The 26,416-nt window shown below is 45.7% G+C and overlaps 1 protein-coding gene across 1 annotated transcript in view; it reads left to right on the top strand.

Moving 5' to 3' along the window:
* The window catches only part of SFXN5 (sideroflexin 5), a 147,793-nt gene extending 132,033 nt beyond the window's left edge, over window positions 1-15,760 (top strand). The window contains exon 14 of the mRNA XM_072126395.1: window positions 10,354-15,760. Within this exon, the coding sequence (XP_071982496.1) occupies window positions 10,354-10,431 (78 nt within the window). The 3' untranslated portion in view covers window positions 10,432-15,760. The remainder of the gene's footprint in view (window positions 1-10,353) is intronic.
* The last annotated feature ends 10,656 nt before the right edge of the window (window positions 15,761-26,416 follow it).

Below are 26,416 nucleotides of genomic sequence, written 5' to 3'. Positions count from 1 at the left end.
GTCCTTTCAACATTCCCTCCTGGACTGCAATTGAGACGCTTCTTGCAGTGTTTTATAAAATGGGAGAATTCCTCACAGTAGTCACACTGCCTCTTCACACAGAGTCTTTCATTGCCACCAACCCTACCTCCAAGCCGCATGGGCTCATCAGAGTCATCAGAACACAGAAACGCTGGTCAGACTCCTCTGCCTGTCTCTCTCTCTCTCCCTAAGGCGCCTATCAGTCCAAATAGCTGACGCCATGGCATCCTCCAAAGATACTGGTTTAGGAAAAGCAACCATAAGATTTTTACTTTTATTACTTAACCGTTTTAGGAAAAAACTTTTTAGTGCAAAGGAATTCCAAGCAGTGTCTTCAGGCCACCCATGGAATTCAGCACAATGGGGCACATTTACCCGGCCCTGTGCGTTCCTGATCCGGGATGTTCAACGAGAATGAACTCACGTAGATCATGCACCCGATATCTTGCATGTGTTGCTCCCCGCTCCGCCGGAGTGCATCTTTTTCTCCCTTGAGCATGAAAGTGCTTGGGCATGCGACACAATTTTACTGTTAAATCCGATGGCCAGCCTAACCCCCCCCCCCCCCCCCGATTTCTGTTGCATGAAAGCCGATGCAAAATCTGATCGTATGTGACACAATCCCCTTGTAAATCCCTGTCCCAGCAGTGCAACCCCCAAAAAGTGCAACGGAAATGTGGCCGCTGGACCCTTGGTAAGTAAGCCTCATTAGGTTTAAGGAACCATTTTACCCTGACGCAAAGACCATAACTTACCCTCTTGCCATGGATGCCCGGTCAGGGTCCTCATACAACAAACCAAGAACTTTAAAGAATTCCTCCACAGACTGTAGTCATTGGTCAGTGGGTGGCAAAGGAGGTGCCCAAGTATGTGCGGAACCTCTTAACCAAGTCATAACTATGCTCACCTGCTGGGCAGCATTACCTGATAACTGAGGTCTGAGCCTAAAATACAGATTGCGAGCACATTTAAATCCCCCAAAAATCCTGCCAATCAACACTGAAGGAATGAAGCAAAGCGGCGATATTGGACCACATAAGAGGAAACTAGTAGTCAACCGGTAGTTTTCCATATCATGTGCTAGGAGCAAGTAACAGCAGTGACAACATGTGGGTATTGGCGGCTTCTGACCTGGAACAAAACCTACATCAGATCTGGTGAGGCAGAAGGTTCATTCACATGTGTCAAGTTCTGTGGTCCCTTTGGTAATCTGGTGGACCAATCAGAACCTTCTGTTCTATCTGAGACGTTGCTACCTGGAAAAGAGCACGTCTTCCTGAACGATCCAGCCGTGTTATAGGACCTTGTATCTTTGTGAGCTCTAGAGAAGAAGCAAAAATGTAAAAATAAGAATATACTTGTCAAGCATCTAGATGTCATGTAGACTTCATGTACTTCCAGTCACATGGTGACCACACATTTATGCAATGAAATGAAACCCATTCTCCATCAGAGGCAGCAGATGAAGTATGAAGGGACATCACCAGGATCTTCTCACATTTTCCTGCACGTTCAGACTGATAACGGGGAGAATTTCATTGATAACATTTTAGATTGTGTGGAAAACTTCAAGCAAGTTTATGAGAAGGTCTTGTATGGAAGATACTTGTGGACTACAGTCCTCCTAATATCCCACCCAAAACCTCCGAGCTTCTAGAAGGTCATGTGAAAGTAATAGAAAACCTTCTGATGTTGGAAATGATGGTTATGTCCTATGAGTAATGGCTCCTGGTTCTTCAACCTGTTATAACTGAGAAGATTTGATGATAATTGTCATGAGTCAATAGACAAATTGAACATCTAAAGAGCGGAGCTTTCTCATCGCTTCATATTCAAGTCCGAAGAATGGAGGATTACACGGTTATGAAAAACCAGTACGGATCACAATCTCTGTTCCAGGTCTCAGAAGATCTTAGTTTCCATAATGCCAGGTTCCTGAACCATCTACCACTATTTGCCAGGGTATATGCACCAACAATCAGGATATACAAAGTGCACCTACCCCTGACCACCAGTATATACACTCACCGGCCACTTTATTAGGTACACCAAGCTAGTAACGGGTTGGACCCCCTTTTGCCTTCAGAACTGCCTCAATTCTTCGTGGCATAGATACAACAAGGTGCTGGAAGCTCCTCAGAGATTTTGGTCCATATTGACATGATGGCATCACACAGTTGCCACAGATTTGTCGGCTGCACATCCATGATGCGAATCTCCCTTTCCACCACATCCCAAAGATGCTCTATTGGATTGAGATCTGGTGACTGGAGGCCATTTGAGTCCAGTGACCTCATTGTCATGTTCAAGAAACCAGTCTGAGATGATTCCAGCTTTATGACATGGCGCATTATCCTGCTGAAAGTAGCCATCAGATGTTACAGGGTACATTGTGCTCATAAAGGGATGGACATGGTCAGCAACAATACTCAGGTAGGCTGTGGCGTTGTACCAAGGGGCCCAAAGAGTGCCAAGAAAATATTCCCCACACCATGACACCACCACCACCAGCCTGACCCGCTGATACAAGGCAGGATGGATCCATGCTTTCATGTTGTTGACGCCAAATTCTGACCCTACCATCCGAATGTCGCAGCAGAAATCGAGACTCATCAGACCAGGCAATGTTTTTCCAATCTTCTACTGTCCAATTTCGATGAGCTTGAGCAAATTGTAGCCTCAGTTTCCTGTTCTTAGCTGAAAGGAGTGACACCCGGTGTGGTCTTCTGCTGCTGTAGCCCATCTGCCTCAAAGTTGGACGTACTGTGCGTTCAGAGATGCTCTTCTGCCTACCTTGGTTGTAACGGGGGGCGATGTGAGTCACTGTTGCCTTTCTATCAGCTCGAACCAGTCTGCCCATTCTCCTCTGACCTCTGGCATCAACAAGGCATTTCCGCCCACAGAACTGCTGCTCACTGGATGTTTTTTCTTTTTCGGACCATTTTCTGTAAACCCTAGAGATGGTTGTGCGTGAAAATTCCAGTAGATCAGCAGTTTCTGAAATACTCAGACCAGCCCTTCTGGCACCAACAACCATGCCACGTACAAAGGCCACAAATCCCCTTTCTTCCCCATACTAATGCTCGGGAGAACTGCAGGAGATTGTCTTGACCATGTCTACATGCCTAAATGCACTGAGTTCCGCCATGTGATTGGCTGATTAGAAATTAAGTGTTAACGAGCAGTTGGACAGGTGTACCTTACAAAGTAGCCGGTGAGTGTACACAGGGTATCTACCCCTGACCAATAGGTTACACACAGTGCACCTACCCCTGACCACCTGAATATACACAGAGTTCTTACCCCTGACTACTGGGGTATACACAGAGTATCTACTCCTGACCTATAGGATATACACAGCGCACCTACTTCTGACCACCGGGTATACACAGTGTACATACCCCTGACCACTGGGTTTATACAGTGTACCTACCCCTGACTACCGGGTATACACAGTGCACCTACCCCTGACCACCTGAATATACACAAAGTACTTACTCCTGACTACTGGGATATACACAGAGTATCTGCTTCTGACCAATAGGATATATACACAGTGTACCTACCCCTGACCACTTGGTATACACAGTGCACCTACCCCTGACCACTGGGTATACACAATGTACCTACGCCTGACCACCGGGATGTACACCACGGTTTGCATGAATCCTGAGCACATGGCATTGCACTGTATAGTATTATATGTATCATCAGCTCTCACCTTGTGGGGTCATCTCCGCAGTATTGTCCTGTACAGTGACCCAGGTCCCTATCATACAGGGGTCAGGAGATAAAGCAGGGAATGCTGGGTAACAATCTCTCCGCAGATGCCCCCCTTCCTCTGACTCCCCATATCTGTGTCTCATTATTCTTCAGAAGGTCCTGGCAGCCCACGACATGAGGTCCGAGCGTCCTTCATTAACCCCTTGCAGCTCTGATCCCAGCGATCGCTACCTGGGATTAATATTCATCAGCGGGAGAGCGAGAGCGCGTGCGGCGGGCTAATAATGGTTCGGGAGAAATATGCTGCATCTGTTATGGATAGATGTACAAAATTAGCTCCTCACACCTCTGACACCCAAAGATGTCTTCCCTTAAAAATCCTCGCCGGGCGCCCGCAGTCCCTCCCCATCGCTTCCCGATACAATATTGCAATTACCGTGTTTGTGGTGCGCCAGCTCCGCACCGCTTCCTTTATATGTTTATATATTTCTCCTTCATTAGTGCTGTCTGAAGGGTGATTAGATCCTTCAAACATTTTACAGAGGTTAAACGTTGATTAAGATTTAATTATTACTGTAAATAGCTTCCTATGACATATGGTGCAAAGCCTGACATATGTGCATTTGAATAAATGAAGTGTTGTTTCCCATAATGCTCTGGTGGCTGTTTAACAGCTTTGCTGAAGGGTTATGTCGCACCTCATGTACGACTCGCTTTCATGTTATATTTTGTTGGGTTTTGCAGCTTCCAAAAAAAAAAAAAAAATATTTTAAAAAAAAAAACCCAAGAAGGTTTTTTTTTTCCTATTTTTTTTTTGTTTCATGTCCCCCCCCCCCCCATCTGCGTCAAACATCGAATATATTAAATACCTAAATCGTTTTGCCGCCGTCGTAGGCTAATTTATCTCTTAACTAGGTGAAACATTTCGAGGTCATTACTAGGTGAGACGTTTTCAAGATGAAAACGGTGATTGATGTGTTTTATTAATTTTTTTTTTTTATTTGTTTTTATGGAAATATTGCACAGTTTGGAGAGGATCTGTCGTAGTCAGGCGACGGGTGGAAAGTTTTATTGTTAGCATCGCAGATGATGGATTACAACATAGAGGCTGCACAGACACATGGAGGTTTTTTTAGCCAATTTTTTTTTAAATATTTTTTTTTTATCTTTTGGTGCACATTTTGCACCCCAGCAGGCAGTCACGATGGAGGGAAAGCTCACAATTAGAGATGAGCCGATCAGCTCAGGCTCAGCTGCTGATCCGGCAAATGGATGCCCCTTATTACCAGCCATGGCCATGATTGGTCCTTTAGCCATCCCCTGGCCAATCAGGGCCATGGTTATTAGCAAGGGGCGTCCATTTGCCGGATTGGGTGTTCGGCCAACAATATGTCTGAAACTACTTGTCTGCTCATCTATACTCACAGTTCTTGTGTGTCCATTCATTACAGAATACTTACCTTTCAATAGTCATGCACAGGCAGAAGTCCTCCGGGGACTGTGACATCTTTGTGATAACATTGCCGCCATTACCGCAGCAGGACGATGGGATCAGCTTCACTATAACAGTAGGGATCATCCTGCAACTGGCTGATCGGAAAATAAACAATCCGTACAGTGCAACCACTTAGTAACCAAAGCATCTAAGTGGTAAATAGTATCCATCAGTCTGGCCAATTACAGGACATTGAGGTGGGAAGGTAATATAAAGCATAACAAAGATGGGACCGATTTGGCGTAATCGGTGTGCTCTATATAAATAAAGGAATTATTATTATATATTATTCCATAACATTACTATAAACCGGGAAAAGAATGTCTTTCTCTTACAATTTTTTTATTGATTACTGTGACATAATTACTTATTTAGAATAGAAAAAACCTTTTAAATTTTATTCCACAAAGCATTAAAAAAAAGTAAAGTTCACTCAGTGCATGTCATGTGCCCATATAATTTACAGATCACCAAATGAAAACGAAAAACGGTAAAAAGTTCTGATTTTGGGAAGGTGATGGTACAAGAAGACAAATCCGAGGTCCTTAAAGTCCCCAAATAGACAAGTCTTTAAGGGGTTAATTGGGATGTGACCTGATTATTCCCCGGCTCCCCCTGCGTTGTGCCGCTCAGCACTTGTTACACCTGATGTTAGCAGCTCTTTACCCTCTGACCTCGGCTCCACCAGTATCCAGCCCCCGTACACTAGTGAGGAGTATTACTATTCCTGGCCCTTATAGGACTAGTTATCTGAGTATTTCGCAGTCTTCCGCCTCTGCAGGCTCTGCTGGAGACCGGCTGCTGTGATGTCTCCCGTACACTGCACGGAGACAGTGTATATATGATATGCAGCAGGGTCACATCGGACATGTGGGGTGCGGTATTTTAGTTATAATGAAGTCCTATGTCACATGACATGCAGGATCGGGCCGGTGTCGGAGCCATATGTCTGGTGTACGGTTCCTACACTCTTGTATTATGGTGATGTATGATTATAATTATATGTAACACCTCACCACATCCTATATCATAACATTCCATAATATAAAGTACAGTAAATGGTGAAACTCCGCAAGACTTAGAGTCTCTCCCAGGATTACAGTCTACAGGTCTCATGTACTTTTAGAGGTTCAAAGATGAGCATGACATAAGCATGACCCCTCTACTACTGACCCCTCTGCTACTGACCCCTCTGCTACTGACCCCTCTGCTACTGACCCCTCTGCTACTGACCCCTCTGCTACTGACCCCTTTGCTACTGACCCCTCTACTACTGACCCCTCTGCTACTGACCCCTCTGCTACTGACCCCTCTGCTACTGACCCCTCTGCTACTGACCGCTCTACTACTGACCCCTCTGCTACTGACCCCTCTGCTACTGACCCCTCTACTACTGACCCCTCTACTACTGACCCCTCTGCTACTGACCCCTCTGCTACTGACCCCTCTACTACTGACCCCTCTGCTACTGACCGCTCTACTACTGACCCCTCTGCTACTGACCCCTCTGCTACTGACCCCTCTACTACTGACCCCTCTGCTACTGACTGCTCTACTACTGACCCCTCTGCTACTGACCGCTCTTCTACTGACCCCTCTACTACTGACCCCTCTGCTACTGACCGCTCTACTACTGACCCCTCTACTACTGACTCCTCTGCTACTGACCCCTCTGCTACTGACCGCTCTTCTACTGACCCCTCTGCTACTGACCGCTCTACTACTGACCCCTCTGCTACTGACCCCTCTGCTACTGACCGCTCTTCTACTGACCCCTCTACTACTGACCCCTCTGCTACTGACTCCTCTACTACTGACTCCTCTACTACTGACCCCTCTACTACTGACTCCTCTACTACTGACCGCTCTTCTACTGACTCCTCTACTACTGACCGCTCTTCTACTGACTCCTCTACTACTGACCCCTCTACTACTGACCACTCTGCTACTGACCCCTCTACTACTGACCCCTCTACTACTGACCCCTCTACTACTGACCCCTCTACTACTGACCCCTCTTCTACTGACTCCTCTACTACTGACCGCTCTTCTTCTGACTCCTCTACTACTGACCGCTCTTCTACTGACTCCTCTTCTACTGACTCCTCTACTACTGACCCCTCTTCTACTGACTCCTCTACTACTGACCGCTCTTCTTCTGACCCCTCTACTACTGACCGCTCTTCTACTGACTCCTCTACTACTGACCGCTCTTCTACTGACTCCTCTACTACTGACCGCTCTTCTACTGACTCCTCTACTACTGACCCCTCTACTACTGACTCCTCTACTACTGACTCCTCTGCTACTGACCCCTCTGCTACTGACCCCTCTGCTACTGACCCCTCTACTACTGACCGCTCTTCTACTGACTCCTCTACTACTGACCGCTCTTCTACTGACTCCTCTACTACTGACCGCTCTTCTACTGACTCCTCTACTACTGACCGCTCTTCTACTGACTCCTGTACTACTGACCCCTCTACTACTGACCGCTCTTCTGACTCCTCTACTACTGACCACTCTACTACTGACTCCTCTACTACTGACAGCTCTACTACTGACCGCTCTACTACTGACCCCTCTGGTACCCCACTGGTTACTGAGACTCCTTTAATACACACCCCTCTGATTCCTCACTGGTAACTATGGCAATACTGAGGCCTCTGGTACCTATCTGGGAACTGAGACTCCACTAATACAGACCCCTCTGATACCTCACTGGTAACTGTGACTCCTCTAGTAATGACCCCTCTGGTACCCAACTGGTTACTGGGACTCCTCTAATACTAACCACTATGGTACCTCTCTGGGAACTGTGGCTGCTCCAGTACTGACCTCTCTGGTTACTGAGACTCCTCTGGTCCCCCAAATGGTCACAGATTCTCGTCTAGTACTGACCCCTCTGATACCTTACTGGTAACTGTGACTTTTCCATTACTGATTACTCTGGTACCCCACTGGTAACTCGGATTCCTCTAATACTGACCTCTCTGGTAACTGAGACACCACTAGTATGGACCCCTCTGGTACCTCTCTGGTAACTGAGACACCACTAGTATGGACCCCTCTGGTACCTCACTGGTACCTGAGACTCATCTAATACTGACCCCCCTGGTACCCTACTGTTACTGCTCTAATACTGACCCCTCTGGTAACTGAGACTCCTCTAATACTGACCTCTCTGGTACCTCTCTGGTAACTGAGACTCCTCTAATACTGACCCCCCTGGTACCTCACTGGTAACTGAGACTCCTCTAATACTGACCCCTCTGGTAACTGAGACTCCTCTAATACTGACCCCTCTGGTACCCCACTGGTAACTGAGACTCCTCTAATACTGACCTCTCTGGTAACTGAGACTCCTCTAATACTCACCCCTCTGGTACCCCACTGGTAACTGAGACTCCTCTAATACTGACCCCTCTGGTACCCCACTGGTACCTGAGACTCCTCTAATACTGACCCCCCTGGTACCCTACTGTGACTGCTCTAATACTGACCACCCTGGTATCCGAGACACCTCTAGTATGGACCCCTCTGGTACCTCACTGGTACCTGAGACTCCTCTAATACTGACCCCCATGGTACCCTACTGTTACTGCTCTAATACTGACCCCTCTGGTACCTCACTGGTACCTGAGACTCCTCTAATACTGACCCCCCCTGGTACCTCACTGGTAACTGAGACTCCTCTAATACTGACCCCTCTGGTACCTCACTGGTACCTGAGACTCCTTTAATACTGACCCCTCTGGTACCCTACTGTGACTGCTCTAATACTGACCCCTCTGGTAACTGAGACTCCTCTAATACTGACCCCTCTGGTACCTCACTGGTCACTGAGACTCCTCTAATACTGACCACCCTGGTATCCGAGACACCTCTAGTATGGACCCCTCTGGTACCTCACTGGTACCTGAGACTCCTCTAATACTGACCCCCCTGGTATCCTACTGTTACTGCTCTAATATTGACCCCTCTGGTACCTCACTGGTCACTGAGACTCCTCTAATACTGACCACCCTGGTATCCGAGACACCTCTCGTATGGACCCCTCTGGTACCTCACTGGTACATGAGACTCCTCTAATACTGACCCCCATGGTACCCTACTGTTACTGCTCTAATACTGACCCCTCTGGTACCTCACTGGTACCTGAGACTCCTCTAATACTGACCCCCCCCCCTGGTACCTCACTGGTAACTGAGACTCCTCTAATACTGACCCCTCTGGTACCTCACTGGTAACTGTGACTCCTCTAATACTGACCCCTCTGGTACCCTACTGTGACTCCTCTAATACTGACCCCTCTGGTACCTCACTGGTCACTGAGACTCCTCTAATACTGACCACCCTGGTATCCGAGACACCTCTAGTATGGACCCCTCTGGTACCTCACTGGTACCTGAGACTCCTCTAATACTGACCCCCATGGTACCCTACTGTTACTGCTCTAATACTGACCCCTCTGGTACCTCACTGGTCACTGAGACTCCTCTAATACTGACCACCCTGGTATCCGAGACACCTCTAGTATGGACCCCTCTGGTACCTCACTGGTACCTGAGACTCCTCTAATACTGACCCCCCTGGTACCTCACTGGGAACTGTGACTCCTATAATACTGACCTCTCTGGTCACTGAAACTCCTCTATTACTGACCCCTCTGGTACCTCCCTGGTAACTGAGACTCCTCTAATACTGACCCCTCTGGTACCTCCCTGGTAACTGAGACTCCTCTAATACTGACCCCTCTGGTACCTCCCTGGTAACTGAGACTCCTCTAATACTGACCCCTCTGGTACCTCCCTGGTAAATGTGACTGGTACATGGCTGCTCCTTGCACTCACCGCTCTGGTAATTGTTGCTTAATGAGAAGATGTACATTAATTACACATTCTGCTTTCTGTTACGCTCTGTTGCTAAAGTTTCTATGGTTCGTGTGTGTCTGTGTATCTTGTTTATAATTTCTATAAATTAGTGAATACCACATTACAAACAAAAATATTACGATCTATCCCTTCATTTGATTATTCGGATGTATGTTATCTCTCCAGGCGGCGGGGACAGATGTAGGAGAACACTTATATTTACAATTTGTTCTTTGACAGATTGAGACCTCGCGCCTGGAGCCAGAAATTGCGAAGAACACCACCTCTCGGACGGTGGTCTACAACAAAGGATTGTAAGCCAAATCTCGGTCACTTCACCATCGATCAATGAAGGAAGATCTCCCTGCCCCCCTTCCCCATCACTTACCACAGCGCAAAGAACAGACGAACACCTGAACTCTCCCTCGTCCCCGACAGCTGGGAAAAATTAACACATTTACAGAACTATCAACTCTCCGAGGTAGAAGAGTTACTGGATTCATGTCTTATCGTTGCTAGGGGGGATGATAAGAAATAGCACAATAACGTGGTACCAACAAATTTTTTTTAAATCTTTAGAAAAAAAATAATCATAGATCACAATCACTGCATGAAATGTGAATGATTCATCCAATTAGCCTGCAAGACACGATCCAGATCAGGGTCATCAACACGAAGACTGATGTCACCATACATAGAAGTCACACGGCCTGGTCGTCACCTCTACAAGAAACAACTTGACGATTTCACTAGATCAAGTTTGATAGTTAACACTGATGCCACCCGGTTGAATATCTGCACCAGCGTGACCCAGTAGGCTCTGGTTTGGATAAGACACAATGGCACGAGTAGGACAAGGTGAAGTCTCTTATGCCGTAGTTTCAGTTGCTGAGAGCCACACACTTTTTACTAATCGTACGTGAAGTGTATTGCATAGAATTTATAACTTAATCTGCTACAAAATGAAGTATTGTAAAATTTACGTAAATTTAATATAACTGGTATCTAAGATTAGTATTTCAAGTAGGTCACATTGGGTTCCTTTGATGCCATGGAGGTTCTGAAGGTAGAAAAATTACAGGTGTAATTGATTTTACTACAATGATTCTACTTCATTACTAGAACTACTCGAAAACTCACACAAATCGCCAGACAGTGCTCAGTCCTGTGGCCTTCAAAAAATAGGATGCTGATACAGGGGTCCAACTGTATTTTGGTCCGGTTTTTCCAACTGTAGATGGAGATAAATATTGGGATTCGGAAGGAACAACAAATGGTGGACGAGTCAACATCTAACCATCTTAAGATTCCCATTGACACTAGAGATATGTTGGTTGTAGAATATCAGCTGAATCAACTTTTAGCCAACAGCCTTTGAAGGTTTTATGGGCATCTTAAAGTTTTCCTCAGAAAATCCAGGGGTTTTTTGTGGTAGCGTTTGCGGTTTAGGTGCAGGTACAAAAGATCGTCAACCATAAACATTAATATCATCAGCTGATATCTTTTTTGTGTTTGGGTTGTCTGTTGACTCTTCCCGACAGATGACGTCAGGAGAAGGTAGACAGGCCATGTTGAGTCTCACCATGCCCAATCCATTGTTCGGCTTTTGAAGACCTATAGGAGATCCTGATTTAATTTCATGCTAAATACATGATTTTAAATAACATTTTGGAAGGAGGGCACATAGTAGGGCTGTAGGGAGCAGAACAAGCAAGTGGTGGACCCGTCTACTTTAGACGCCATGTCTACTCTAGCTTTAGTTGACAAGAAAATGTAAGTGAAGAGCCGGGTTATGAGCTTCTTCTCTCATTTTTGCTTGATATCTTTATTAATATACCTCATTAGACTAAGATCACTTACCTCACTTCACCATAGGATCACTTACATGATCAGTGTATGAGATGTCTTCACATCAAGATGGTCAGGGCTTCTTCATAAGACAAGATCATCCCGCATCTATTATAGTAATATAATTAAGTCTGGATGTTCTGTGTTCTTCTAGAACCCAGCGCTAGATCTCTTCTGTTCTAGATGGTGGTTGTATGTTCAGATTACATCGGTCAAGATCACCTCACGTCTAGATAGCCAACTTTCTTCATTATACGCTGGACACAATCACCTCACGTGTAGAAAACCGATGTTTAGAGATCACATCACATCGAGATGTTTATTGGTTTTTCATTGTACACCGGTTGAGATGTCTTCACATCCAGAAGGTCAGTATTTTTTCATAGCACAGAGGACAAGATGAACTGTCATCTAGATGGTCAATGTTGTAACATCTCACCTCAGATTTAGATGATTGTTGTGTTTTCATAGACATTGGACAAGATCAGTGTCGGTTTGTCTTCATAGTCCAACTTTCGATGGTCAACGTTTCAAGATCTTGAGATTTCTTCATAACACACCGTATGGAATCAGTCCATGTGTTTTCATAATACCCTGGGGGAGATCCTCATCATCTCTTTATCTGGTCTATATTTTTCCTTTTGTTAGGCTGAGATCATCTACCTACAGAGTTTTATCTTTTGAATGCTGACTCTAAGTGCTTTGTTTCAGATTAGCAGAAGCAGTAAACGTAAGAGACGTAGCAGTCCGAGAACGCGGTCACCATTAGATAGAAATTACACATAATCCTCTTCACCCAAACGTTAATTTTCTTCTACGTTCTCATGAAAAATAACACCTCTTATCACGTGAAGACTTAGTTGTTTCCTTCTAATGTGTAATTTGTATACTCTGACCACATCTGGTAAGTAGTTGGTTTGATGGCCACTTTTAATGAATCGTAGTAACAGGTATATTTTTGTTGATTTTATCTAAAATGAGAAGAAACTTGATATTATCTTATCTTACAATCGGAGTTTGAAGCTTAAACTGTGAATTTAATGATTTTAGAAAAGGAACAAATTTCTAAGTTACACAGTTGTTAAGAATCGATCTTCTCGTGCAATCCCGTATATGTGAATATGTAGGCTCGGAAGCTCGGCCAACAGAGATACATTGCTGATTGGCAGGAGGCCCCGAGATGTTGGTGAGCGGTCAGTATTAGCAGGTTATCTTGCTACCATTCACCTTCCAACACATTCCCATGGCGAGCGAGGTCATGGTCATAGCATGGTCATATATCCCATCCCATAGATTATACCTATAATTGCCATCTTCTATCAGTAGAGGATCAGGGTCGTAACAAGTAGGGGGTTACTATAGAGGTTCTCTACCAGACATGATATCATACAGAAAATGTAATTGGTTCCCAATAGTATCAATGATAAGCAATGACAGCTTTGTGCACATTCCATTAATTGCTAATTAATTATTCTGCCCTGTGTAATGAGGCAGGAGAGTCTGAAAACAAGTGCGCTCCACCTCACCCCACCAGCACTGATTGTAGGACAGGGAATTGAGTGTAGCTGATAATGACATTACACCCGTGCTATATAATTAGAGAACAGGCCCATGAACCGCATGTAATTGATTCTTAGTGCATTAATTAATGGAAAACATGCAGGAGAGGGCAAGTGATATGTGATTATGATAATACAAGGTCACGTTACGTCACACCGCCGGGCAGCCACATCCTCCGGGAGGGATCTGGGGGACAGCACACTTGGGGGGCTTTCTTCTAGACCTCTGTTGATCAGGTCACCCCAACACAAAACTGAAAAATCCCAGAAAGATACCCGTTAACCTCTACAATCAACATTGGGTTCTTGTGTGGGTCCAATCATCAGTAATTCCACCATCTGTACAATTGTTTCAGGTTAAAGTCCATCCAGTCCTTCCTATATAGAGAACTTTGATTCTCCATGTGCCCAGTTACGTGTATTCTCAGCCTCTAACTTGTGAGGTTGCAGCTTGACCGTACAAGTGGCTTGTTACGGTCCTGCCGCAACGCAGAACAAGATGTCTTGTCTCTGCTGTTATGTAGACTACAATCAATAGAACATGTTAGGAATTAGACGAGGTGCTGAAAACATAAGAGGATTAAGCGCTGTTTATATTACGTTACTGGGTGCGTTTTATCGTAGAAATGTTCCCTAACTACTAACTGTGCCAAAAGTCACTGGTTGGCAGCGATTTGTCCTCACCGCTATTGGTTTCTGCTCAAACCTTGCAACCGGCAGTGAGAATTTTACATGGACCACAGTGTCCATGGTGGTGAGTCTCGTGGTAGTCCTTTTCCATAAGGATGACTTGACCTTGAATCCGTGTATTGTCCATCCTCTCTGATCCCACCGTTTATTCACCTCCACATCTGACTTTCAGCCTGAATCGCCTGTGAGGAACGTCAATACTGGTTATTGAAAAAGAATTAATATGTCACCGCCCCCCCCACAGTGCGGAGCTCGACAACACTTGGTCTTTTGTGATGATGAATCTGTCACAGTCTGACTATCGAGTTCTACTTCTAGATTTTTCCTGATTATAGTTGTGTTTTCTTTAGTTTTTTGGTGCGTTGACAATTTCCCGCCTGACCATGCCCCCTTTTCCATGCCACTTTCCCAAGTCCACACCCCTTTGTCGAGTGAGTCAAAAAGTTACAAAAGTTGGGCCAAAAGCCTCGATAAGTGTGTCAGAAGGCGTTTTAGACAGTTTTTTGGCAGAAATCGGGAGGAAGTGATTCATGAATTTTGGAGGTGGTCCCTCATATCTTCTTTCGACTTCACAGTATAGAAGGTCTCCTTAAGCTATTCCTTTTGGTCTGCTACTTTCATTCTACAAAATTGGTTTATGGACCTTTTAGGGCTGTCCATGGTTATCTAGGATGGGGGTCGTTGGATCATTTGGTCATTGGCCCTCATAAATTAGAATGGGGGTAATGGATCCCTCTAGAAGGGGACATCTATATTCTCTTCCAGCCTATTCATTATTAGATGGGGTAAGATGGTGTCACTACTAATTTACTATCATTAACATGCAAATACAGGTAGAATAGAAATAGAAAACAGCTTTTTCCTATGTAAAGAATGTCAATTTTTACCAAAATTTTAGTACAATACACGTTCATATGAAGCTAAATTTGGTAGGAGCAGATATACAGCGTAATTATTATTGGGAATAACCCGATAAATGCCGTGTTTTGTGTACTCCTTCTAGTATATTTTATCTGATAACCTGTTTTTCTTGACCTCTACATGGACCGTCCATTCGCACACAACGACCTATAGGTAGTCCACACTATATCAAGGATTTTATATCTATATAAAAATAATCTAAGTTTAAATTTAAAAAATCATTTTAAAAACTTATTCAGCACAGACTTTTTAACCAGAGTTCTGAGTATTGATGTCACTGCCTCAGTGATGTCATTGGTTTTCGAGGAAACTTATAGGATCGGCAGCGATCAACGCATTCTGTCATTCTAATACCAAATCTTTCCGACTAATCATCGTACCAAAAAATCTAGCGTTAGACTTGAACTAGAGACATATATAAGAGATGTATATAGGTATCCGGGATATCTGCCATTACGACGTCACACCACAAGTGTCAGGATGGCGTCTGTCACCTTGTACTCGTGTGACGGGCAAAATGTTATGTCTTCCAATTGACAAGCACATATACCTCTCAGATGTAAAGCAACTTTTTATCTTTCACTTATGTAACACTGAAATATAGAGAATAAAAAGAACATGCATTAACATTGACGGGCTCCTTGACATTTCTTTTTTACTTGCTCTGGTTTAGCCTCCTGTACAGAAGATGTGAGTTCGGTGTCCATTACACTACATGCATTCAGTTATATGGTGATCGACCAGGCTGAAGACCAGCAACTGCCAGGTTCCTGGACTAGCGCCCCCTGCAGGGATGGACTAGGTAGATATCCTGCCCAGGTACCACCAGGATCCTGCTGTGCACACTTCTACTAAATTTACCATCATTATCAATGATTATGTTTTTTAATATATTGTTTAGAATCAGTTATTTACCTCAACGTTATCCCACCACTCGTATTCCAAAACGGTATCCTGCTGGTCTCCTGGTTCCTGCAGCCAATCAGCTGAATAGACATAATGGGGGGTATTATTCAGGACTTCTAAGGCACAAAAATGGGGCTAGCACTTGCGAATATTTTTCCCAGGTCGTGTGAAGGGGGTGCGGCTGGCAGGGGAGTGGGCGTGGCCAGTGGGGCAGTGGGCTAGAGCATGGTGTTCTCGTCCCTGCACCGTTGCATTTGTTTAAGTCAACAACTTCTTCAATGTGACGTAGAACCTGTCGTAGAAATAAAGCCCTGTGCAGCCGCCCAACGGTTACATGAAAAGACCGAAGCATACCAGAGGGTCGACAGGGCTATCGTGTGCCAGGTATTATAAATAACCCCCAATCTGTCAAGTGGGACCAAGAAAGCAGAAACCAATATGGTTCCGGCACAGCTTTAGAGTCGGACTGGTGGGTGAATGATAAGGTGAGTATTGTTTCTTCTACTTTCAATCTTTAAATGACCCCCTCCCCCCCTTCTCTTTAGTTTCAGTTTCATATAACTACATTGGTGATAAACTTACTCTGATAAATAGAAAACAATTTTACAAAGTGCTTACAGTCCCCGACTTAAGGACACCTCTAGTTACAGACGGACCTCCCTGCCCACTGTGACCTCTGGTGAAGGTCTCTGGATACTTTACTTTAGTCCCAGGCTGCAACAATCAGCTTTAAAGTGTCTGTTGATAATCCTAGTTTTGACTTGAGTTACAATTATAAAATATACCAGTGTCAACTTGCATACAAATTCAACTTAAGAACAAACCTAAAAAGTATAGACTTTACGTAACCCCCAGGACTGCCTGCGCAACCCTCAGCAATTTAAAATCTTCCCAAGTCCCAAACAATCCTTAACAGTGTAATCACGTCTCAAACCCCACCCCTGAACAATGTAGTCATGTCTCCAACCCCACCCCTGAACTGTGTAGTAATTCATATTCCACCCCTGAGCAGTATATTCACTTCTTTGAACCCTTCTCCTAAGCAGTTTCATCACTTCCTGTGCCCCATTCAGTTTAAGGCAGTTTAAGGTAAGCTTAAAACTTAGGTAATTTCCACCCTTTAGGAGTTTAGTCTCTTCCTAAGCCCCAATTCCTGGGCAGTGTAGTTACTCCTCAAACCCAGCGACTGAGCTGTTTAGTAACTTCTTCTGGGCAGTTTATCTTCTCCTTCCTCTGCATCCGGGAAAGGTTAGCTCCTCCACACCTAAGCAATCACTATTCATTTCCTGAACCTCACCTCTGATCAGTGTAGTCACTTTACTGAGCTCCACCCATGAGCAGTGTAGTCACTTTACTGAGCTCCACCCATGAGCAGTGTAGTCACTTTACTGAGCTCCACCCATGAGCAATGTAGTCACTTTACTGAGCTCCACCCATGAGCAGTGTAGTCACTTTACTGAGCTCCACCCATGAGCAGTGTAGTCACTTTACTGACCTTCACCCATGATCAGTGTAGTCACTTTACTGAGCTCCACCCATGAGCAGTGTAGTCACTCTCCGTAACTCCACCCATGATCAGTGTAGTCGCTCTCCTGAACTCCTCCCCTGAGCAATGTAATCACGCCTTACACCCCACCCCTGAGTAATTAAGTCAACCCTGGAACCCCACTTTCTCAACCCCAAAGATTAGCTACTAAATAACACCCCTGTTTAGCTACTCCCTGAACCCCAGCCTTGAGCATTGGCGATTTATAATGTCAAACAATTGTAGTAGAGCTGTGTGGACTGACTACAGCATGGGCCAGAGCACATCAAATGTATTTACACCATGTATGAAGTTAAAAACCACACAGGGTGATCACACAACCCTGCAGGAGCATGTCGTACGTGTGTAATGTACATGACAGATTGGATATATAGCTTTCTATGTAGAGAATATTTCCATCCCTCCTGTTGTGCCACCTCGAGTTTCAGCTTATCTGAGGCTGGATTCAGTTTTGCACATTTTTCTGACACATTAATTAGCAGAGGTAACAAGTAGCCGGTGCTAATTAAATTATGAAAATAACATGTTTATTTTCACAACTGCACAGATTTCCTATTTTATAGAACATGGAGACCGGAGTGTGAGCTGTCTATGAATCTGGGGCCGTCCCAGCCATATAGCGCTAATAAATGCCATACTAGGCTCAGTGTGAGAAATTCTGGATTCCGAAATATGGTCATCACTTAATATCCTGGTCCTAGGTGTTCCTTCTCCCTCAACGGCGCAGAAGGTCATGGTCAACAGACAAAATCTTTTTGTCTGGATCCTAAGCCGTAATAAAACATTGACCAAAATCCATGTTGGTTATTATTTCCAGTTCCCCATTCCAGGACTGACCAAGGACAGCTGTATATGTCACCTGCTTCTGGTGTTGTCAAGTAGAACACTATCGATGGAATCCATACATGTTGACTAGTTGTATCATCCTTTATGTTGTACGTCCGATTCCTAGAAGGTCAAGCGTCAAATATTTTTGGATAATCCTATATCTATGGGTCTGATTGACCTTCAACCTACGTATGATGTAGAGTGATGTTGTCAGGTATGGTTTTGGCCACAGTCTAAAGGATATAGCTAATGGTGTAAGAGAAGTCACAACTACTCTGAAAGTCTTCAAGAAGAAGGTTATTGCCACCAGAAAACCTGTGTCCAAAGTCGGGATCAAAACATTTCCTGAAAATCCATGGCGGCCTTTACTCTTATTCTAGTGGGGCAAGCCAGGACCAGGGCGAGCTTCTAGCAGTGTCTACTGTGGTCATGGTCTCTAGCAATGGACTCCAAAAGTGTTCAGTAGGTGTGTAGTTCTTCAAGTTCAATATACAATTCCTGGGTGGTCAAAGAAATGTAATATTTTTGGTAAATCAGTTGAGAATCTTGTGTCCTTGGGTCTTATAGACCTTCTTCCTACATGTGATATTGGGTAATGGGGTGTAAGGTAGGTTAGGGGTAAGGATGAAGAAATTTTCCTTGTGTGCAGAGTAGAAGAAGTTACAACCACCCCCAAAGTGCTTCAGTGGTGCAGAAGATAAACTGTTTTCGACTTAATCACTTGCTTGGAGTATTATCCATTGGCCACTTCTTCTATCGATGGACTCTGCACATGGTGACTTGTCGTGTGGTCCTTTATATGAGATATTTTTGGAGAATCTGTTGAGAATCTTGTGTCTATCAGTCTGCATACGATGGGGGTAACGGTACACATGGTGTTTTGGCGTTAAAATTTTTTCTGACAATCATGAGACGACTTGGTTCCTTTTATGTCCCTCTTGTGCCTCTCGTGTTGATACAAATTGGATGTGCTAGAACTTATGGTTTCTCCTGAATAGTCCATGGTAGAAAAATTCTTCAAAAATCTTCTTGAAAAAAAATACACAACCCATTTCTCATAGCTCATATGTTTCCAAAATAATATTCAGTGTCTATACTGGAGACACTGGAGAAGATTGGATCCATGTAGACTGGAGGTGCCGCCTCGTGCCGGATGGGTCTACATGTATGGTCAGGTACACCACAGCTGTGTCCTGCGGGGAGGTGGGTCCATTGGGAACCTGGTGGAGAATTCTATAATTAACCTTTGCCTTTTCTTTCATATGGCTCCAATATACATATAATTCTCACAATTTACAGAAAATTATTCATCAGACACTTCAATGTCGCTTACAATCTCATCCAATGGAACGCAAACTGCAGCCAATTCAATCAGGAGACAATTAATTTCCCAGCTTGATATTGGACAACAGCGGCATCTGGAGAAAAGTGGATGTGTATGGGTGACTGTGCATGGTCCACACCTATAGGAACCCACCTGAGGACTGTCCCAGCAGTCCTTTACACACGGGGCATGCTGGGACATGTAGTCTCTTAACCCTTATCAACACTTTTTTGCAATGGTATAATGAGCAACAAACCTCAAGTTTTATAAAATGGAACCAGTTTCATAAAAAGGTAAGTAGCAGTGTGGAAACTTGATATTGAACACTTACCTTTGCTGTGAGCAACACACTACACCCTGTTTGTGTGAGGATTTGGGGAACCATAGCATAGGACAGTCACCCCCAGTAGTGATATAGGAGACACATTGCCCCCCTGCTGCTGTGATGATGTGTGGGGTACATGGCATAGGACAGTCAGTTACTAACGATGAGCAGATTGGGTGAAATTTAATTTTCAAGGGTCCAAATACCAAGTTCCCAAATTTCAACCCATAATTTTCATATTTTTTTGCAAACATCAATTCAGGCAGTAACTTATTGCAATCTTCTTGCTCTGTGCTACACCGCAGCTTTGAATGGTCCTGAGGGCACCAATATCATTTTCACAAGAAGGGGACATTTGGATGACCAGTGGGGAGTTAAAAAGATGTAACGTCTCTGCCCGTACTGACAGGTCCATGTGTCAATTGTGATCTGCTACTAATGGCAATGCATAGTTCACATGTTATTGGTTTCTGGGTGGGGATGGCCACCCGGAGAAGCAGTGGTGGCTGGTAATGATGTATTGTGGGACAGCCACCGCCATAACCCGATGTCTAGCTGCCCGGAATGGTAGAATTTCCAAGGCAATTTTGCAATTTTGAGATGGGTCAAACATACACTGTTATCATTGGAGCCCTTTCTGTGCGACCCCCGAGCCTTCCTGTTCAGGGGGCAGTCAAGGGAAGCTCCACTGGTCATCCAAATGTCCCCTTCTTGTAAAAAAGTTATTGGTGCCCTCAGAAACATTCAAAGCTGTGGTAACACAGAGCAAGAAGATCACAATAAGTTACTACTTGAATCGCTGTGTTAGCAGTGAACATCAGCACTTGGCCACCAATGACTGCACTTGACCACCAATGACTGGAGCTCATGAGGGACATTTGTGCCATGCTGCAGCTTCCAGGATGGTCAGCGCTGATAGGGCAATATTCACCTGTACCATCCCTATCATCTGCCATCTTTGCAAAAGCTCTTCAGGCCATGATGGAGGCTGTAATGGTGGCACAGGAGGAAGAAGAAAGGAAGAACAGGTGCAGGCCAGTCCATCTATGGCTCGCAGGGTGGAGTGCTGGTCCAACATCGGCCACGTGCTCCACTGCCCACCCTGGAGATCATGTTGGAGGAGGAGAAAGAGGAGAAGTTTTCCTCACAGCAGAGTGAAACCTATTGCAGCTCACGGCCATGATTGGAGCATGACTGGGGATATGTGAAAGTTGAGGAGGCAATTCTTTACGAGAATGGCTTGTCCTTGGCTTTGAGCAGTGATGGCCACATTTTTCCCATAGCCATTAGTGTGAATTGCAGAGTGGCCTCCCTGCTGGATGTGCACTATAAAGATAAAATAATATCCTTGATTCCACCACTGGAGCTCTTGAAAGAAAAATGAGAGAATGCGCTAGTGGTGGAGTTTCCATCTGACATTGAGGGCTCATGGCAGCGTGTGGCCAAGGAGCTGGAACAGGGGAACCGTGAATGACAATCAGATGCGGAAGATGTAGGAAATGCAAATTGTACGGAGGCTGCGCCTTTAGAATATTGCTGGATGATGCTAGAACTGCAAACTGGGGAACTATGGTATAGGACAGTCACCCCTAGTAGTGATAGGAGGACACTGTACCCCCTGCTGGTGTAATGATGTATGAGCTGTGGCATATAACAGTCAACCCTATTAGTGATAGGAAGGCACACTGCACCCTGCTGGTGTGATGATGTAGGGAACCATGGTATAGGACAGTCACCCCTAGTAGTGATAGGAGGAGACACTACCCCCTGCTGGTGTGATGATGTAGGGAACCATGGTATAGGACAGTCACCCCTAGTAGTGATAGGAGGACACACTGCCCCCTGCTGGTGTGATGATGTAGGGAACCATGGTATAGGACAGTCACCCCTAGTAGTGATAGGAGGAGACACTACCCCCTGCTGGTGTGATGATGTAGGGAACCATGGTATAGGACAGTCACCCCTAGTAGTGATAGGAGGACACACTGCCCCCTGCTGGTGTGATGATGTAGGGAACCATGGTATAGGACAGTCACCCCTAGTAGTGATAGGAGGACACACTGCCCCCTGCTGGTGTGATGATGTGGGGGCCATGGTATAGGACAGTCACCCCTAGTAGTGATAGGAGGACACACTGCCCCCTGCTGGTGTGATGATGTGGGGAGCCATGGTATAGGACAGTCACCCCTAGTAGTGATAGGAGGAGACACTACCCCCTGCTGGTGTGATGATGTGGGGGCCATGGTATAGGACAGTCACCCCTAGTAGTGATAGGAGGACACATTGCCCCCTGCTGGTGTGATGATGTGGGGGCCATGGTATAGGACAGTCACCCCTGGTAGTGATAGGAGGAGACACTACCCCCTGCTGGTGTGATGATGTGGGGGCCATGGTATAGGATAGTCACCCCTAGAAGTGATAGGAGGACACACTGCCCCCTGCTGGTGTGATGATGTGGGGGCCATGGTATAGGACAGTCACCCCTAGTAGTGATAGGAGGACACTGCCCCCTGCTGGTGTGATGATGTGGGGAGCCATGGTATAGGACAGTCACCCCTAGTAGTGATAGGAGGACACTGCCCCCTGCTGGTGTGATGATGTGGGGGCCATGGTATAGGACAGTCACCCCTAGTAGTAATGGGAGGACACACTGCCCCCTGCTGGTGTGATGATGTGGGGAGCCATGGTATAGGACAGTCACCCCTAGTAGTGATAGGAGGACACACTGCCCCCTACTGGTGTGATGATGTAGGGAACCATGGTATAGGACAGTCACCCCTAGTAGTGATAGGAGGACACACTGCCCCCTGCTGGTGTGATGATGTAGGGAACCATGGTATAGGACAGTCACCCCTAGTAGTGATAGGAGGACACACTGCCCCCTGCTCACCCCAATCCTTTGCTAATCTCAGTCCCATGGTGCGGCACTCGCTGCCCGTTGCTTCTCTCTTTTCTTCCTCTCGTCAAATTTATTCCCCTTTAGCTAAACCAGATGGGAGAGAGGAGGAACTTATCAGTCTTGCGCAGCGCCTATCACAGGTAGGGTTGGATAGAGGAGGATATGGGTCTACTCTGCACCCCCTGGTCCCAAGAACTAGCTGCTCCTCCAAACTTGTGTCCCACCATTAAGAGGGGTCTTACCAGTTATGTGGGATGTGTTATCGGGAATCCACAACAATCTCCCCCTTTCTCGCTTATATGGTGATCACTTCCAGATTCATGATTACAGGCACATTTTTGGTGCTGTATTTTTTCTCTATGAGTGTAGAGAACGTTTCCTGCTCTTCAGTTACACCGCGGGCACCTCCGCTCCTCATCTGCCTGGATCTTCTGTGTAACATTCAGGGATATAGGAAGTTACTCAAGATTCTTCAGGTTTTCCAGTATTTTGCTTGAGGCGGCCTTTCCCTCTCAAGGGTTAACAGTGCTTGTTTTCAGGCCTGATCCGGCGCTGCGCTGTTTGCTGTCAGCAGATCCACTAACACATTTCAAAACCTCAGGAGAGAAAAAAAAAAAGGGATTATCACTTGTAAGTCCTCACCTGGAGAGAGTCATCTTCTGCGGCCCATGAGCGCGGACAGAGAAGATGAGCCGCTCCGAGATCAAATTACTTAGCATCTCTTGTCTCCTGGTCTTGACACCAATTACTCCCCTCCGCATCTCCTGCCCATGGCCTGCTGGATCCATCTCCTCAGCTGCGGAGCAGGTGTCATCCCAAAGGGTCTCCTAACAAGCTATGTAACCAACGCGGCCCTACAGTGCTAAATAAACAAACAATTACCTGCACCCGCGCACCTGGGGAGGGAGACTGCGGGAAGATGGGTGCAGGGCCAATTTACCAGCGCACTCAGCCATGCACCTAATAGCCTAAGATACCACCAAGTCCCACAGCGGAGCTGGGCCATGTATGACCAGGCGGGAAGAGGAAGGGGCTGCACTTCTAGTCCTGGGCAGTGTCAGATTGGTCCACTCGATGATGCTCTGGTGGACCCTGGATCTAACATAATATTCAACCCTTAGTGGAGAAGACAACCCAACACGAAGGCAAGAATGGGTGTATAGAGGTTGATGTCTAAGAATTATTTAATCTGGTGGGTCCTAGGATCCCAGTCTGACACTGATCCTTCAGCACTAGATTGAAGGGCTTATAGTGATATACCACGAAGATAAACTCAATCAAAGATGGACACCCCAAGCGCTTATCACAGTTCCCACTGGGACTCCTATAGGATGCATGAGCCCATCTTACTTTATCACCAATCATACCTATAAGAAACGTGTAATAGCCCTATAGGACGGCCCTGGATGGAGCTGTGAGGAAGAGGTCAGGATCACATGCTCCGGGTGTTCACTATCACCAACGTGTCAATGATGCCGGTCTTAAGACCCCAAAAGACCTCTATCTGGAAATAGAAACCCTTCATTGTACCCCGAAAACCGGAGCAGATCATCACAGAAGCCTCAGAGTAGAACGTCCCAGCTTCAGGCCGTGTGTCTGGGATTTCCCGGATCAGCTGCGGAAATGAAATCAGAATCCCATACACAACTTCAGGAACCACGAATAGTATGAAATATGGGGGTGGTTTATTAGGACAAAACCTCATTGAAAGTGGACGTGGCCTAAGTTGCCAGATCGTGCACCAAAAGTGCTAAATGTTGGTGAATTTTTCGACCTAAAACTTGTATGACATATTAAACTCTTGTGAGTCTGTCCTTATCCCATCAGTGTTTTAGAGAACTGAAGGGGGACATACACTTACCGGCCATTTAATTAGGTTCACCTGTCCAACTGCTCGTTAACACTTAATTTCTAATAAGCCAATCACATGGCAGCAACTCAGTGCCTTTAGGCATGTAGACATGGTCAAGACAATCTCCTGCAGTTCTCCCGAGCATCAGTATGGGGAAGAAAGGTGATTTGTGGCCTTTGAACGTGGCATGGTTGTTGGTGCCAGAAGGGCTGGTCTGAGTATTTCAGAAACTGCTGATCTACTGGGATTTTCACGCACAACCATCTCTAGGGTTTACAGAGAATGGTCCGAAAAAGAAAAAACATCCAGTGAGCGGCAGTTCTGTGGGCGGAAATGCCTTGTTGATGCCAGAGGTCAGAGGAGAATGGGCAGACTGGTTCGAGCTGATAGAAAGGCAACTGTGACTCAAATCGCCACCCGTTACAACCAAGGTAGACAGAAGAGCATCTCTGAACGCACAGTACGTCCAACTTTGAGGCAGATGGGCTACAGCAGCAGAAGACCACACCGGGTGCCACTCCTTTCAGCTAAGAACAGGAAACTGAGGCTACAATTTGCACAAGCTCATCGAAATTGGACAGTAGAAGATTGGAAAAACGTTGCCTGGTCTGATGAGTCTCGATTTCTGCTGCGACATTCGGAAGGTAGGGTCAGAATTTGGCGTCAACAACATGAAAGCATGGATCCATCCTGCCTTGTATCAGCGGGTCAGGCTGGTGGTGGTGGTGTCATGGTGTCTTTGGGCCCCTTGGTACAACGCCACAGCCTACCTGAGTATTGTTGCTGACCATGTCCATCCCTTTATGAGCACAATGTACCCTGTAACATCTGATGGCTACTTTCAGCAGGATAATGCGCCAGGTCATAAAGCTGGAATCATCTCAGACTGGTTTCTTGAACATGACAATGAGGTCACTGGACACAAATGGCCTCCACAGTCACCAGATCTCAATCCAATAGAGCATCTTTGGGATGTGGTGGAACGGGAGATTCGCATCATGGATGTGCAGCCGACAAATCTGCGGCAACTGTGTGATGCCATCATGTCAATATGGAGCAAAATCTCTGAGGAGCTTCCAGCACCTTGTTGTATCTATGCCACGAAGAATTGAGGCAGTTCTGAAGGCAAAAGGGGGTCCAACCCATTACTAGCATGGTGTACCTAATAAAGTGGCCGGTGAGTGTATATCTATCTATATTCTAGAACAATTGGAGCAACTTTGGTCTGAACCTGATATATTCGGACGCTGATCAAATCAAGTGAGGAGCACAAGGCTGGCTGATGTACACCTTGTCACATGTATAAATATCACACAGGTTAATACACTGGACAGTATCCCAAATGGCTTAGATACACAAGACTCATCCATGGCTGAGAGCTGTGGAGGGGGGGCCAGCTATGTCTCCGCTCCCGCCCTCCCTCACACCTGTGCTGGGGATTGAATGTCTACAGGAGAACATTAACAACAAATTGGTCTCCTGTTTAACCTGCAGGATTGTGCTGATAGAGGATAAAAGGCTGAGAGGAGGAGGAGGGTGAAAGATCTTACACTGCCGGCCAGAGATGTCACTGTCAGGTCTCAGGGGTCACTGATGGTCATTTGG

Source organism: Engystomops pustulosus, chromosome 1, assembly GCF_040894005.1.
Source record: "Engystomops pustulosus chromosome 1, aEngPut4.maternal, whole genome shotgun sequence".
NCBI lineage: Eukaryota > Metazoa > Chordata > Amphibia > Anura > Leptodactylidae > Engystomops > Engystomops pustulosus.
This window is presented reverse-complemented; position numbering and strand designations above follow the sequence as displayed.